We start from the raw sequence: 17,368 nt of genomic DNA, 5'->3' as shown, positions 1-17,368 counted from the left end.
ATTGTTTTTTGAGATTGTCCACAGTCGACCATTGGTCGGTTTTCGGCCTCTTCTATCAATATTGCAAATCTGATTCAAAAATCAAGGTTGTTCTGGACAAGATTTTTGAAAACTGCATCATTTTCTACGTAACCGGTACATAATGACCATGGAACACGAGAAAAAGGGGACCAATGTCACTATTATCACGTCATTATGGACACATATATTTACCACAGTAAAGATAGTAACTATGTGAATCATTTATTAAAGCATTTTTATAATATTAGAAGAAAGTCCATGACTGTCCACGTAAAATTGTCATATGCTACTCATCAACTGAATTTTTTTAACACAGTTTATCGTTTCACAGACCTCTACATGTTGTTTTATTGACAAATTTCGGGAAAAGTAGAGATTAAATTTTCAAATGAACTTATATATCATGACAGTGGTTATGATAAATCTAATTGTTGTAAAAAAGAAAAAAGAGAACAATCCTTTGAATTTATCATTATGAAATAATTTTAACATACAGAAATATATAGAAATTCAACGCTTATTTAACTTAACATAATTTTGCACAGACTGGGGATATGTTTCTTAATGGTTTTAAAACATAAATTAGTGAATGTGTAACTGAGGTAAAAACTAGGAAATTCACATTTATAACGTAATATATACTCTACAAACATCAATGAATTAAGGAATAACACAATAAATATTAGCGCATCATTAAGATCGTAATCCTCCGTTCAAAAAAATATTTTTAAAAATCCTTAATCATTCTAATTGGGTTTTTTTTTCGATCAACAAAAAATTTGGTCTTCATGATCACCTGTTTTATGCTTGTGCAAAGCAACGACGAAATTTTTCCTTATTACATGGTGTCATTACACACACACTGTTGGTGTACTAGATATTCAACTAGAAGAGGTCAGTGTACTAGATTTATCCTGCGCATGCACTAATCTATAAAAGCAACTCTCAGCTGTTTTATTGAAGTCTTGTGAAAACGGTACTTAAAGCGAGTGTAGCATTCAGAGATAAGGTAGGTAAAATGTACGTCGATTTCCCGAGAACCTGCGTTATGTAATCTGCATGCTTTTTAATCTGTAGTTTAGCTTTGTGATTATCTTTTGTACGGTAGCCTTTTTGGGTCAGAAAAACTGAAAATATCTTATAACTATATGCTATCTTTTTGAGTTTCCATGTACAGGTACTATGTACAGAAGCCATTTTGGATAATAAAAAAAATAACTGTATATGCTTTGTTGTGGAGGGCTTCCCTCATTCAGGAAATTGCTCGTCCTTTTCCTTCTAGTTGATTGTATAAATGAAATTGCCACACAATATATGCATAGGATACGTACATTTATCGTTGACTCATGGATAGTATAAGACACCTTCTTCACTGAATGATGTCCTAAGTGATACCATATCAATTTCACTGATATTAGATGAAAATGTTGTACAATTTATTCTTTTTACTGGTTTTAGTCATTTTAAAAAGAAAACGTTTTCTCATTTTTCATCAGTAGAAAATTTTCATAAATTCAGTATTTTCTCATAAAATTGTGCTTAATTTGTATTAGATGACAATGAAGTTAACGTTATTAACTTTACCAAACATTAACATGTCTCAGGGTAAAACTCTTCCCTTACACTGCCGAATAATTTGCAATTTTATACTGAAACAAAAAAAATTAAGAAAGATACAAGAGGAAGTGGAATTAGATATGTGAATTATCACAAGTAATGGATAGTGTTTTACATTCTACGACACTATAACTAAACATTGCAAATTTTAAAGTTAAATGTTTGATAGGTATTGTTATATAGAGACATTCTTACACTATTTGTCGTATTTACTGCTAGCTATGTTATTTTTTTTTCTCAAAAAAATATATTTCCAAATAGAACTTAAAATTAAAATTATGGCATCAGTTAATTCTGAAATACACAAGGTTGAATAAAGGCCCCATTATTCATTTTATAGAGTTTTTGTGATTTCTAATCGTTTGTGTTCATTAAGTTTAGAAATCTTTGGTTTTAAACATTAGATGTAACACATTTTGTCATGAATTTGACCAACCATGTGTTGTTCTAACAGAGAAACCAGCTGAATTGTGAAAATTTGCAAACAAGAGCATGATCAATTCATGACTTCTAAATCAAGTTTCAAAAGTGCATATGATCAAATGTAATTTCAAAGAATGTTCAATTAATTAAATTTGCTAACAACTGTATATTATAAAATCTAGTTGTTTTCATGGTCGGATTTTCAACACTACCTTCTTATAGCGTACGTCACATTAATCACCATTGCACGCATCAAAATGTGTTAGCAAACCAATATGTATTTGTATCAAGCTAAATCTCTTCTATACAAATGCATGTATTTCTTACTAAAAAAGATTGTTTCTATAATAGAATAACACACACAGAGAAAGGAATAAAAGATTCAATCATGTTGACGTTGTCCATGAACACCCAGACCATTTTGGCGGGAATGAGCATTGGTCTTTTTGTGTACTACGTCATCAAACGGATGTGGTATCGTCTGCCACCTGGACCATGGTGTATCCCACTAGTTGGACACTATAAAAGTAAATAATTTCATTCCTTATATAGAGATACATGTAGCAAGTTTGTCTTGATAAAACATAGCATAAAGTTACTAGTAACTATTTTAAAAGTTCTATACAAAATTGAGCACGTTCTAATCTTATACAATAGAAACGTTAAGAACATAATACTATCTTTCCTGTTTTTTAGTTTATTCATCGCTTGAGATTCACGTAAAAATCGCAAAGCTTGCAAAGGAATACGGTCCTATAGTCCGGCTGTCTGTTGGTGTGTATCAATGATTTCATACATTCAAACATATACACAATCCCAAGCACACACGTAAGTTTACTCACTTAAAGAAGAATGTAAAAAATAAATTACAAATGCATATTTTATTTATATTGAATAGGTCCTCAAACCTGGGTTGTTCTTAATGACATCAACTCTGTGCTGGAAGCAATGGTAAAGAGAAAAGCTGATTTCGCTGGAAGACCACATTTTGCATCAGGCACGTGATAGCTGTATCATGCAATGAAAAATGAGTTTTTTTAATGAATGATTTTCTTTTACAGTAATCAATACATTAAAGATTAAACACTGTGCCGGATAATTATGCCAGTGCCAAGGTGGTATTTTTGCACCCGTCTAAGCTGCATACATCGAAAAATTCAAATATGCCATATGATAGACCATATCATAGACCATAGGATTTGTAGAAAATCCTATAGGATTGTCAATATTTCCTGTAGGAGAGTCATTTCTCCTATGGGAATTATTATTTCCTATGGGATATGAGTTTTTAAAGGTAAATATTTCACCTGTCAGGTAAAACACACTGAAAACAAAAGTAGTTATATACTCTCTAGACAATGGTCTATCATTTGGCATATAAGAATTTTTCCGAAACTGCATCTTAAGGGGATCCAAAAATGCCACCTTGGCACTGGCATAATTATCCAGCACAGTGTTATTAGCTTTGACTTTAAAAAATATCCTTTGTAACTTACGAATAGCATTTTATTTATACGACATATATGTATGCACGTTGGGTAATTTGAAAAAAAAAAAGCAGAGGAAAAGTTGTCTTCCTGAGAAACTTTAATTTTTATTATCAATTTATACACTTTAATATCCCATAAATATAATGCATTTTATTTATCTCTTGATGTATTTTTTTTTAGAAAATTTAAAATTATATATAATAATTTAAAGATAATCACAACAATCATTTCATGTTTTTGTAAAAATAATAGAAAAGCAAAATTGTCAGAAGAAAGCGTTATTGTGTTCAAATTTATTATCATTTCTATATGCTTAAAGCGACGGTAAATAGCATAAAACAAATATCAAAACTGTCATTTCAGGTGACATGTTTACAGAAGGAGGAAAGGATATAGCCTTGGCTAATTATTCAGCTTCCTGGAAATTCCATAGGAAAATAGCCGGAAAGGCCCTTAGGTCAGTTGTACCGGTACTTTTTTCATACCATGAATATTGACTTGAAAATGATAACACATTTTGGTTTTATTAATAATATGTTAAATTAATAACTATAATCTATTTCTAGGCATTATCTTCAAGGGGATTTATTGGAAAACATGATTCAAGACAATATGAATAAATTTTTGGACAAAATGGCTGAAGAGAAAGGACCATTCGTTTTTAAAGAATATGTGGATCTGATGGTTTTTCATCAACTGTACACAATATGTTTTGGAGAAAAGTAAGACTCCTGAATCCTTTTCCGTCCATACAAACAGAAAAAATGAAACTTTCAAATCATACTTTTGGCGAAAAACTATTATATTCAGAACTCTGATTACTGTGACTGTATAAATAAGATATTTTGATTTTGTTACTGTGATGCCTATTTGATTAAGGTTAAGGCGATGTGGCCCTGGACTTCTTATAATCTTTTTACATGCATATCTTGATACGATAAGATCAAGATACGATAATTAAAATATGTTTCAAATGTTGAAAGACAACGTTAGTATGAAAATTATTTAATGTAACAGATAAGTCTTGCTTCTGTAGAACATACTTTATTTCGGATTTATATGGTTAAGATAGCCAAAGATTTTTTTTTAAAATACAAATTATCACATTTTTAAAATGTCCTTCGCCAAAATATTTCTTTCTGTCATTAAGACTGTTTTAACCAGATAAATGTTTGACTTGTATAACTTTTACAAAAAGATAGATACTGAAAATGTCTTTCGTTAAATCATTAGGGACTTTTCATTTTGATAAAAAAATCTTTACTTTGAATATATTAAAATACATTTTAATTATTAAGTATATACTCTTTATTTTCATAAGACGTCCTGTAGATGACCCGGAAGTGAAAGAGTTTATAAAATTAGACAATGATTTGTCGGAGAAATTTGGTGCCGGTTTTTTTGAAGACATATTTCCCTATCTGAAAAACATCTTTACGACGGCAAAATGGAAGGTATTTCTTGTGCTATCAGAAGAAGTGCTGAACATTCTCCGGAAAAAATTCAAAGAACATAAGGAAACCTTCCAACCAGGTGATAAATCATAAGTCTCTACCCTCCCTAATCCCTAAAAAAAAGTCCCTAACCCTCCCAAAACCCCCAAATTTTTAACCCCCCCCCCTTAAAAAAATGAAAGGTCCTTTTTGATATTTCAACACGTGCGAGATTATTTCCGTTTACATGATAAGTAAAAGTGGGGAATTAATTTTAAAAAAAAATACTTTTATTTGCAACAAATCAACCCGAAATACAAAAAAAATGTGAGTAAGGTGGTGGACACGCTTTGGCGGATCTAAGTCAGTAAGAGTTTGCATCAAAATATACACTATATACGATTTACTTAGAAATTAAGATACATGTAAGACGGGTGTTGAATAAATGTAATGAGCCAATTCGTTTCTTCAATGTATGATTTTAGTTTTAATAGTTTTAATAATTAAGAACTTCTCAGGACGGGATAACACAGAACGTTTAAAGTATACCAATAAACATGCATGCACTCGTGTATTTAGATTTCATTTATTTTTACGCGACTGGCGGAATTGGAAGTTAACTTTAAATATTTTGTTAAAAATTGTAAACTAAGAACAGATTGTGTTGACAACTCTACGTCTGTATGAATAAATCATGCAAGAATAAAAACGGATAAGTTGTATCTGGGAAGGAAGGAATTATTTTCAGTTTTGATTTTCATCCCAATCCCTCCTCTTAATATCAAGCCATCTGATTTTAAATTCCAATTTTAAAAAATAGGCTAGAACAGTTTTTAAAAAGGACGCAGTATATCCGAAAATTAACAAAATAATTTGTTTCAACATAAAAATTGAATTAGTATGTAAATTGTTATTCCCCGCGCTTGCGCGGGATATCATCTAGTATTTAAAAAATAAATAGAATTCACTTCCATTTGCTATAAATGAAAATATATTTATTTGTCCGTTCGCACGAAAATCTGCATTGAGATTTCACTATCAATTTCAGGAGTAAACAGGGACTTTATAGACAGCATGCTTATCGCCAAACAGGAAGCGAAGGATGAGGGCGATGAGGCGGTCCTGGAGATCTTGGATGATACGCACCTGGTCCAGACAATTTCTGATATTTTCTTTGGTTCGTTGTTTTAGTGTTTTTTACCCTATATATAAAAAGAAAATATTCCAACCATTTCGTCAGGTTTGTTAGACAGGTGAAAGATAAATAGTGATTTAGGAAATTGTTGTCGGAGAGAAGAAGGGTTAGAATAGGCATTTTGGTATAAAATTTTCTGTAAGTTTGAATGACAGTAAAATAATGTGTTGGAAAGAAAGCAACATCTCTGCAAACAACAAGTTTTGAACTTAATTTAAGCATAGTTTGCACAAAATAATGATCCGCTTCTGAATTGAAATATCTTTACTCGTCTTTTGTTAGTCTTTAAATATTCATATATACAATACATGAACTACTATTTTATTGTGTCTTAGTTTGCTTCTATCATAAAAAAAATTAACACCATTTGGCTATGTTTAAATTTTACTGAAAAATATACAATGTATATATGGAAGTATTACATGAATATTGGAATAATTATTTCCTTTTTTTCTATAGCGGGGGTTGATACAACTCGTTTCACAATGGACTGGTTCATTTATTTCATGACACGATTTCCAGAATTCCAAGAAAAATGTCAGGAGGAAATTGACAGAGTTGTTGGTAATTAATCCATATCAAATATACCCAATGTAAAAGATTGAATGGGTGTCTTGATTGCATTTCAGTGATATTAATAAGTTTATTAACAATTTTCAAGATATTGTATAAATTATATATCATGACATGTGGTGATAACGAACAGTGTTAAAAGTCAAAAGTCCAAAAGAAAAAATACAAAACAGGAGCAGAGATAACAGACCTCTAAATAGAGTTAGAGGTAGGATAAAGTGCCATGGAGGATTGAGCATCCTCTGATGACCAGTCACACCTGCCGTATGTTCTTTGTTGTAATCGGGAAATTAGGTGATTAATTATGGTCTAACAATAAGTATGAAAAATCAGCAAACGACCTAGTGAAAGATTATATTCGATTGACAAGGTCGTTGTATCGACCACAGAACGTACGAAAAGATGACTTCATCAGATACTGCTGATAGTGGTCCTGTTTTATCAACGTGTTTGTCAGTAGCTTGCCCCGCCTTAGAAACTGTTCGTATAGAGAATGTCCTTGCGTATCAAATTAACTGAGAGGCATAAACTCAATTTCTTGTGATTTTTTGGAAGACTGGATATTTTTCAGCATTTTTGATACTCTTCATTATGAAACTAACTCTCTGCTTTCCTTGTGTGACTATCTTGTGAATAAAGTGACTCAGCAAATTACGATATAGAAATCGTCCAACTTTAGTTTGTAAAGAAAAAATCATAACATGAGTTTGACAAACCAAGAGAAAAAGGTCTTAAGCTTGTTAGCAGATTTTAGTACCATTATGCTAAAGAAAAATATAAATTACCTTTGGAATCATTTACAGGTCCCCATCAGCCCTCGATGAAGGATAGAAGCAAATTGGATTATACTGAGGCCTGTCTATTTGAATCGATGCGACTTTCAAATGTTCTTGGTCTAGGGGTCCCACACATGACAATCTGTGATTCACAAATTGGTGAGAATAAATTAACCTTTCACATTGAAATTCTATTATTTGATTTACTTTATTTATTCAATTAATTAAAATCTGAAAACATTTTGATCAATTATGCGAGCTTACCTGTTTCTTCATAATCAACATTTGAATATTTTGAAACCAGGAATCTTCAGAAAAGAGGAAATTTTTTCTCATATAATGGGCGTTTCATTTGACAATTTTTTAACTTTATCACAATATTTTGAGAATTTGAAACACGTTTTAAAATATTTTATCTACTGATTCAGGGGGATACGATGTACCAAAAGGCACTACTGTATTAATTAACTTCTGGGCACTTCACCATGACCCTAAACAATGGAAGGACCCAGAGCAATTTGACCCACATCGCTTTCTTGATGAAAACGGCAAAATGAAACCTATAAAACCGGAAAGTTGGCTTCCATTCTCAGCCGGACGCCGAGTTTGTTTGGGAGAAACGTTAGCCAAACCAGAGATCCTACTGATGTGTGCCAATCTTCTAAAACGATTTGAAATAAGTCTCCCAGAGGGCGTGAAGCCCAATTTAGAGTATCATATGCAGGGATTTGGTGTAGAACTGCCATCTGATTACAAAATTGTGGTAAAAGAAAGATCTGGATGATTAAACATGGTTATGGAACAGATTCTTCATTAAAGCTGCTTTGATCGATTTTTTCGCTGTAACATTATCAAATTATTTTCCATACAAACCAATTATCTTAAAAAGTTAGAGAGTTTCACCAATTTAAAAGTACATAAGCAGAAACAGTCCTCTTTCAAAATTAAAAATAATCAAATCAAATTTTTATATGGAAACAAAAAATGCATCATAGGATTTTCATTAAAATGGGAACTGTTTGGTTTCATCTCCCGATTTATTGGACTTATATTCAACGAATGAAAACAATACAAACTTAAAAAATATCAGTAAAAAATGTACACTCTTTTTACATGGGTCAACAGTTTTAGAATCCTATTTGGATTTTTTTTTTTACAGTAAATGTTAAAGTCTAAATGCAATCGCCTCCACGCTGGGGCAAATCTTAATAAGGGACGAAATAACGCTGTACCTTTCAAGTATGGTTTCTAATGTTAACAAATTTTATATCATTTTTTCATGGAAATCTAGCTTAATTGACTGGAAAAACTACTGAAATACCTTTTATTATATACCAGTACATATATTATGCAAACCCGCCGCTAAATGTAAAATCGGATCAGGCAGCTTTAAAAACACATCTATGTAAGATAAAGAATGAAACAATTACAATTCTGACATACCTTGCTGGTCAAAAAAACGATCGAATTACCTATTTATATAGTTCATTTTATCCTTAGGGTTATTAGATTTATCTCTCATATCACTATCACTCATTATTTGTGAGTCAACTTGTTTACTTGGTTATATTTTTTCATTATCCACTTAGCATGACATCATCAATCATTTCTAGTACAAATATGTCACACTTGTTTTTGAATTTTTTTTCTATTAGACGATGATGATAAGAAATGCATAATTATGTAGTGGGTACATATACTAATGAATTGTTCATCTACCATCGCTTTCTATGTACCTATCAATTGATCTGTCAACGTGAAACGTTATTATTTTTTTGTTGTGTATGCTATAATTTCAACTTGGTTTGAAAAAAAAAAATTGTCGGGACCATTTATATACCGTAATTGTTCTATTAGATACATGTTCTTCAGGTTTATATTGTTTGTAGAAAAATTTAATTTATATTGCTTAAAAATAAATAAGTTCAGCAAGTCATTTTACATGTACTTTTTTATATTATTCGAATTTCTAGCAAAGCACGACTTTTATTTCTATAAGGAATAGAATACGATATTCCTTAAATAAATGCCCGAAAATCCCTTTCTTTTTTAACTTATTCATCCAATATTGTAAGCTGACAATATAATGGTGATGTTCCCTACAATGATAATCCGTAATCACTTCTAACCATTACTAGTTATAACCCTACTCATATGATAGTTACCGAATAACTCTGTTTAAAGGGGCATGGTCACGATTTTGGTCAAAAGTTATTTTTTTGATTTTAATGTTTATATACTTCAGTGGGGTATTTTTAATAGGCAACCAAAATTTGCGTGTCATTTGTTGAGTTATAAGCGAGTTACAAAGCTTACAATTCCTCGCTATGTAAACAAAGCTTTCGTTTACATTTTGAATGTTGAAGGAAAAATTCCAGTTTTAGACCTAAAATGAATGTGTTAATCGTTAGGAACTGTTTATTTATGCTTAAAATGAATAAGAATATAGACGAATCATCTTGAAAAAGATTTTTGCTGGTATATTGAACCTATTTAAACAAAAACAGGGCACGAGCCTTATTTACTTGACGAAGAATTGTGAGCCCTGTATCTTGCTTAAAACTCATCGACGGGCACCCAAATTTCATTTGATCATTAGAAATGCAATCATAAAGCATTGTAAATAATGAAAACAGAAAAATAAAATTTGACCAAAATTGTAACCTTTAACGTCTATCTTAAACTTTTTCTAAAAAAAAAAAAAAAGGAAAAAAAAAAGAAAGAAAATTTAAAGTTTTATAGTAGGTTTGGTAAATATTTGCCCCCAATAAAATCTTGCTTTTGTAGGCTTTCAATCTTACTGATCATATTTTTGCATACGATGCCATATCTACCATTGTTAAAGATAGTAAGTTTTGACCTTTCCATCTTAAGGTGGCTCACTACACCTTGAAATATTTTCTCAAATCAGCAGAAAATTACTTGATAATGATAAATATCATAATGGATAAGAAGATATTTAAGTCAAATAGGCAAAAAAATGTGCAATTTTGGATGAAAAATTATATTTTTATAAATTTGATTAAGTAAACATGAGCAAAAGCTGCAGGTAGACTCGAACTCATGATCTGCGGTTCATAAGCCCAATACTTAAACCACTGAGCTACGACGGTATACCACCCAATCGAACGATATAAACAGTTTAACAAAACATTTAAATCGCCATCTTGTGGCGTAGTGGCGAAAAAGTAGCGAGGCACCTTTACAGGATATTCTGGTTTTTTAAATAAACTTTAAGAGAGACCGGCAGTATATGTGTTTTATTTTTTTCTTAATTATTTCTCCTTAGAAAGGGTATGGTCCTCAATTTGAACAAACACGGAACTCTTCACTGTAGGTGCTTTATACAGAGAACGTTGTAAATAAACCAGAAGTTTAAAATAAGTTAAGAATGTAAAAATCCACGACGACGACAACATGTACAACAAAGATAGCATAGAAGGATTGATGAGATGTAGAAAGCATCTTATTTACCTGTATATATAAAACACAAATTTACAAATTATCATGAAAGCTGAATTTTTCCAACACTGAAACTTTTTATTTAGTATGTTTTCTACGAGAAAGGGAAAGAAAAAAGTAATATATTGTCTTGTATGTAGTTTCATTTTGTTTTAGTCGAAAAATACATGTGACGTTTATAAATGAATTATTGTATTGTCAATAAATGCAAACAGATTATGCAAATATATAATATAAGTCAATTTTTCTACAAGAAACCAAAATCTGATATACCGGTACATAAACTGTAGACTTATGCGTGTTTTAAAATGTTGTTTTATGGGGCAAAAAATTGTCTTTTAGCAAAATCCAATCCTCTTAATATTTATGCAATTGAAAATTAGAATAAAAAACTATGTACACTTGGGATCGAGTAAATACGGTTAAATACTTGATAAAAAGTGGTTACATATTTGATGAAACAAAGCAATGACGTTTCAATGAATGCTTTTAGAATTCCGTAATAATATATTGCTTTTATATTTCTAACCAAGTAGGATTTAAAAAGACAGTACAGCTGAAAAACATGTGTGTTTACTTCAGATTTACCCAATGTATCGTTAGGAAATAAGATATAACGTTGGTTGTGACAGTTAAAGGACATAAAAATCTAATTAATGTAATTATGAGTTTCGGGAAATTGAAGGGTCGTACAAACCGGATTAATCTTATATCGTTTATTTGTGGAGTTTGATTGACAGTAATTGACGTGTGCTGAAAACTACAAGAGCATCGCCCAACTACGGCCATCATGGTATACGAGGTAAAAGGGACTCTCTAAACGGAACACGTCATAACTTCCTGAATAGATTATAAATAGTTTACTATTTTCGGTTAATTTTAACATGAACAGACATAAATATGTCAAATGACCACCGTCAAGAGACCTTAATGAAAAAATTAAATTGATTTAATGAAGAAATTTGTAATTTTCTGAAAGTTTATACATTTTTGAGTAGTACATAAATACCGAATCTGATCGGAAAATTTCGTTGGTTTTTTTTTTATAAAACATTAAAAATGAATAACTATTTATGGTCCATAAATACAAACGTGTTACGGGTTTCTGTCTTCTATACTATTACGCATGCGCATTTACTATTATATGATAAATTTTGCTATGTGATATTAATTTCGTAAATATTTCATCTGTCAGGTGAGACAAACTTAAAACAAAAGTGGTTATATACTCTCTAGACAATGGTCGATTATTTAGTAGAAATGGATTTTTACAAAACTGCATCCTGCCGGTGCAAAAATCCCACCTTGGCACTAGCAAAATTATCCGGTAGTGTTCTGTATAAAAAAAATCAGGAAATGGTAATTGTAATCTATCAGAAACATAACAAAAGCGTTTTCGTGGATCAATTATTCTATGCATTCATCCATTTTATATCATTGTATTCATGTTAACAAAGACAACTTAATGTACTGGTATTTTGCTATAAAAACTTTTTTTTTCATTTTCTAAGCAAAAATCCACAGTGTGCAATGAAAATGATTTAACAAAATTATATCATTAAAACAAATACTTCATAGATTCATTACATAGTATACATATTTATTGAGCCACCCTAATCAATGATAACATTCTCTGAAATCCTTCATTTGCACAAGCCCGGTTTGCATGGTCCTATAACAGCGGAGTTCGTATCCTGACAAAAATTCATGCGTGTGTATAGAGGTTGTATTCCTGGAGCTGTCAAGATAAAAAATAGAGTAATCAAAGAATCAACGGCAGATAATTGCACTGATTTCCAAACCCATATTTACATGTTATTTTATACTTATATAGAGTGTTAATGCTCAATATTTGTAACAATATCTGATAAATACAGAAGTTTTAGCAGTGTTTAGAACTCAATACCATTTTTACCTTTTTTTTTTATTTATAAGTTATCGTTATGGTTGTACATTAAAAGGAAATACCCCTCCCCCCCGCAAAAAATATATAATAATTTGCAGTTTAAAAATAATTAGATATACCGTTTTCGTCTTTTTCTTTTTCTTTTGTAGATAACAATGCAAAATAATAATGCCAGCAGACTTATGGACAAACCTGAAACTTAAATGGAAAAGGTCTTAATAACTGTTACATATATACATATACAATGATATATAAATATGATTATTCATTATCAGATGATGTGTAGTATACTAACTTGAAATTGATAAAAGGGTCGCTGACGTTGTCTTCTTGCTGGCATCTGTCCTCGATACATAGGGAGTAGTTGACTGATGTCCAGCTGCTCGTGTTTTTGATGGTTGTGTGGTAACAGTTGATGGTGGTTTTGATGGCAGTTTAGTAAAGGTTGACTGTGGTATTAGTGATTGTAGGGTAAAAGTTTTGAATGTTTTTGATGATTTTTCGGGTGGAGCTGTCGATGGTGTTGATGGTGGAGCTGTCGATGGTGTTGATGGTTGTCTGATAACAGTTTTCGATGTTTCCGATGGTTGAGATGCCATAGTCGTGTTTCTAACTGGTATCGTTAATGCTTGTTGTGGTTCCTGCAGTTGGTATGTTCTACTCCTGGATATGTCCTTGTCTGCTGTTTAAATCAAATAGAAGAAAAAAATATTTATTATAAGCAGCTGTAGACTGAATCCGCTGAATGAATTATTAATGTATGTATTATGTAGATTCAACATTGATCTAATATATCTTATAAATCTGAAAATGATATATAGAAATAAATTCAATATGGTGCAGAGTTTATACTCGACGTATAAACTGGATTGGAACAGTTTACACTTTATAAACCGCTTTTACAAACCGATATTGTTTTACAGACAGATATTGGGTCAACTATAAATTAGCCTTAAATAATTGAATCATTACTTTTTTTTTAAATTACGCATCTAGAAAACACGTACAAATTATAATTACTTGTAATTTTAAAACAAATGTTTTTTTGTAGGTTCAACACTGATCTCATTTTTTTTAATCGAAAATTAATCACTATAAGTCTCATCATTTTTTTACATCAAGTATCGATGAAACTTTACAAGTAATAAAGTCTTACAAATTCGCTACATCACAATGCCATATCAGTAAATTTGTATTTAAAAAATCACAAAGATAATTGCATTTTATGCTGTACTGTTAATAAATGTTCAAATATTAAGTTTCTTTTATTGATTATTTATCAACAATGAAGTACCAAACTTAGCACCACATTCATTTAGACATACACACTTACATGCATGTCATCTGTTAAATTCTAAATAAATGAAATTGGAGAAACTTACCTATCAAGTTCATTTGCTTCTTAGCGTTTGCCTTTGTCGATGTAGATGATGCTTTATTATTAAACAATGAAATTGAGTCTATTTTTGTTGACATTCTCCAGGGGATCGATTTGTCTTTCATTTTAAAAGCCTTGAAAAGAGTTAATGTCGACATATCTAAAAATGGCGTTAACGTCATTTTTGTAGACGTTCCTAAGGTTGTTGTAGATATAGTTGTTGGTAATTTCGAACGAGAAGTCACACTTCTATTTTTAGCGACAGTTTTCTTAAAGACAGTTGTTGTCCTCAAAGTTGAATGTACGATTGTTGACCCCCGGTCTGTTGCTGAAGCTTTCGAAGTTGAAGAAACTGTGGATTTTTTCGAAAAGAAGAATCATATTTATTTTTATCATATCATTGTTAAAAAAAGGAATAAATTATGACATAAAAATTCGTGAATTAAAAACACGGGCAGCGATTAAGTGTACCCCATAATTTACATTAACACCATCAGCTTACACTTCAAGTGTACCCCATAGTTTACATTAACACTATCAGCTTACACTTCAATACTGAAACAAGTGCCTGTGATATAAAAAAATCTTCTGAAATGCAATTATAAAACAATTATACATGACTGTAGTACCTTTCCAGTAAAGGCTGAATCCCTTACGAGTAATGGTCCTGTCAGATATAAACGACACCCGAATTTCTCTCCCTCGCGCCTTGATATGGCCACTGAAAGTACCGCATCTCTTAAATAAACGAAAGCAGCATGGGTCCTCTTCTGTTATCTGTATTGAATCATCATGATACTGATTTGCAATCAAATTAACTTATAAACTATACAAAAAGCGCCAATATTTTTGCTTTAAGATGCAGTTATAATTACCTCTAAATAGTCGCCACATGGAAACCCTTGAGTCTTTTCGATATCCATTTCTTGAATGTAAAATGTCACATTGGCTCTTTTGTCATCAGTCTTTATAATCCACGTGTCATTTACATTGTTTAGGTAATTACCGGGGTAACCTGGGGATGTAATTTGCCCATCGTTTCCCTGGAGAATGACCACTTCCGGTTTGGCCTGTACCGATGAATGATCTAAAATGCGTTTAAAATTTTCAAAAGGAGTAAAATTCGCTGTTTGATATATATATCTATACATGAATTTACCAGTAATCGAAGTTCTTACTTATCAAAATGCTTAAAAACATCGGAATCCATAGAAACATTATTATATTGGTCAACTTCATACATATCAGGAGAAGTGCTGCATGAATATTAATGTTACTGTTGAAGTTAAAATGTTTTAAATCGTTTCCTTTATTTCTTTTAGGTTGCTGAAGGTTTCGACCAATCGATATACGGGGCGTGTAGAGTTCATATCATGTCAGTTTCTCCAAAGCTATGAATTACAGTCAATTTCCGTAAGAAGTAGAGGAAATCACACTTGGTGGATGTAAATATAACTTTTTAAATATCGTAATGGTTGCAAAAAGTACGTTAACTCAATGTTTATAGCATTTTCCCTTCAAGACTTCACTGCTAAGGAATGATATTCTAGTCTACTTCGTCATTTTCTCATTCCCATAAACCTTATCGTGTGAGTGTTAGTCAATGAAATAGAACCATGTTTACCGAAGAGCTTGGATTGGTAGTTGTGTCAAACAGCATTGTGACGTAGGCCTATAGCTGTTTTGTTCATTGTTAGCCATTTAGCCATGGGTCTTTGAAAAAAAATCAAGATTTGTCTGGCTTTTACGCTAAGACTACGCAGTCTGTTCATATTTCACTTGAAACCAGCGTCTGATGCAAGAGAAAGTTACATCTTACCGATAGTCCAAGGTCTTGTTAAAATGGTTCCAATATGGATATAATATGATAATTATTAACTAAGGAAAAACATTTTAGTTTAGTATAATTTTTTTTATTTCATTTGAAACCAGCGTCAGATAAAAGAAAAAGTTACATTCAATGAATGTCATTCAATAGCAATTGGTTGTTCTCGGCATATTCATTATCTTGAAAACTTTATTTTCACATAGACAATCATTTTGATAGCTTTATTAGGAAAACAAGTGGAGGATTGGTATAATTACAACATTCATAAATCCCCAAAATACAACAACCAATTAACTAATGAATTGCTATGCACAGTCTATTTGCAAATGCATGCAATACCTTTTTACCTTTGTTAAAATCAAAAATAGAAGACATTAGTTATTTTGAATGATGTGCTTCGGGGAAAGAGGAAGATAGGCCGGATATATAAATAAGTATGTCCTGTTCATAGTCCAAGGATTTTCCGTTTGGCTAGGCGACACCTGTCGATATTAATCTGGATAAAAAGTATATTATAATCAAAATACTTTCACCGTTTTTAAATTTTCAAATTTTACAATATTTAACCAAAAATGTTTTAAAAGTTTTTGGAAAGGTAAAAAGTATAAAAGCCCCAGCGGGATTCGAACTTCATGTGTTACAGTTTCGTATAGTTGACACTGTAACCCCATTGCTGTGGCACCCCACATTCACAAAAACAAGTTAAACATGTCTACAGTTGATAAACTAGGTTTATCGATAAACTATAGTTGAAGATTCTTTAACTTGAGTTTTCATTTGTAAAACTATATTTAACGGTTGTAAACTATAGTTTACGAATGCGAATCTAAGTTTTTCTGTCTGTAATAAACTTTAACAATAGATTTTGCTGAGAAATATAGATTTACATCTGTAAGCTATTAATAGTGTACATTCGTTAACTATAATTAAATTTTTTTAATTACAGTTTCACAAATTGTGAAACTATATTTATCAGATGATGTTTTCAGTGTTGATAATAGTTTAAAACTTCTAAAACATAGAAATCGCGTTTAATAAAGTATATATAAAACATTATTATCTATACTTTTCTGCCCATAAACTATAGCTAGTTTACGGCATTACAACCGTTCAACCTAGTCTATCGACTGTGAAACTATGATTAGCTTACTTTGTGAATTCGGTGTGCTATACAATGTTAGGTAAAAATTTTGGGAAAGACATAAATTATAAAATTATATTTGATCTTGATTTTTATAATTATTATTTATTTCGATGGAAAGTACG

General features: G+C 31.1%; 2 protein-coding genes across 8 annotated transcripts; one reads left to right on the top strand and one right to left on the bottom strand.

Moving 5' to 3' along the window:
- The first annotated feature begins 895 nt into the window (after positions 1–895).
- On the top strand, positions 896–9,314 carry LOC105347019 (steroid 17-alpha-hydroxylase/17,20 lyase). Of its 2 annotated transcripts, none has more exons than XM_011455884.4 (11): positions 896–1,030; positions 2,413–2,588; positions 2,758–2,835; positions 2,960–3,058; positions 3,915–4,008; positions 4,118–4,273; positions 4,873–5,084; positions 6,033–6,161; positions 6,639–6,743; positions 7,556–7,687; positions 7,957–9,314. In XM_011455884.4, the coding sequence occupies exons 2-11, from the start codon at positions 2,450–2,452 to the stop codon at positions 8,310–8,312; spliced, it is 1,500 nt and encodes a 499-aa protein (XP_011454186.2). In that variant the 5' UTR covers positions 896–1,030; positions 2,413–2,449; the 3' UTR covers positions 8,313–9,314. The 2 variants fall into 2 exon arrangements, with proteins under 2 accessions (XP_011454186.2, XP_065926326.1); XM_066070254.1 differs by having other exon boundaries at positions 913–1,041.
- Positions 9,315–11,276: 1,962 nt separating this feature from the next.
- LOC105347018 (integumentary mucin C.1) lies at positions 11,277–15,589 on the bottom strand. 6 transcript variants are annotated; one of them, XM_066070249.1, is made up of 8 exons: positions 15,453–15,589; positions 15,150–15,361; positions 14,904–15,051; positions 14,279–14,626; positions 13,192–13,578; positions 13,016–13,094; positions 12,578–12,728; positions 11,283–12,325 (listed from the first exon to the last, which is right to left on the bottom strand). In XM_066070249.1, exons 1-7 carry the CDS (start codon positions 15,511–15,513, stop codon positions 12,608–12,610), a joined length of 1,356 nt encoding a protein of 451 aa, XP_065926321.1. In that variant the 5' UTR covers positions 15,514–15,589; the 3' UTR covers positions 11,283–12,325; positions 12,578–12,607. The 6 variants fall into 6 exon arrangements, with proteins under 6 accessions (XP_065926324.1, XP_034328028.2, XP_065926322.1 ...); XM_034472137.2 differs by having other exon boundaries at positions 11,279–12,728; positions 13,016–13,088; XM_066070250.1 differs by having other exon boundaries at positions 11,279–12,728; positions 13,192–13,575.
- Between the last annotated feature and the right edge of the window lie 1,779 nt (positions 15,590–17,368).

Source organism: Magallana gigas, chromosome 8 (genome assembly GCF_963853765.1).
Source record: "Magallana gigas chromosome 8, xbMagGiga1.1, whole genome shotgun sequence".
NCBI classification, from domain to species: domain Eukaryota; kingdom Metazoa; phylum Mollusca; class Bivalvia; order Ostreida; family Ostreidae; genus Magallana; species Magallana gigas.
The sequence above is the reverse complement of the archived record's forward strand: the minus strand, read 5'-3'. Positions and strand labels throughout refer to the sequence as shown.

Excerpts from the sequence above, each read along its gene's own strand:
- LOC105347018 (XM_034472136.2), bottom strand. The coding sequence starts at position 15,513 with ATGAAGTTGACCAATATAATAATGTTTCTATGGATTCCGATGTTTTTA. Across the intron at positions 15,052-15,149 it reads CATGTGGCGACTATTTAGAG|ATAACAGAAGAGGACCCATG; the intron begins GTAATTATAACT and ends GATTCAATACAG. Across the intron at positions 13,095-13,191 it reads GACCCTTTTATCAATTTCAA|TTTCAGGTTTGTCCATAAGT; the intron begins GTTAGTATACTA and ends TTTCCATTTAAG.
- LOC105347019 (XM_011455884.4), top strand. The coding sequence starts at position 2,450 with ATGTTGACGTTGTCCATGAACACCCAGACCATTTTGGCGGGAATGAGC. Across the intron at positions 2,836-2,959 it reads TATAGTCCGGCTGTCTGTTG|GTCCTCAAACCTGGGTTGTT; the intron begins GTGTGTATCAAT and ends TATATTGAATAG. Across the intron at positions 4,274-4,872 it reads ACAATATGTTTTGGAGAAAA|ACGTCCTGTAGATGACCCGG; the intron begins GTAAGACTCCTG and ends TATTTTCATAAG.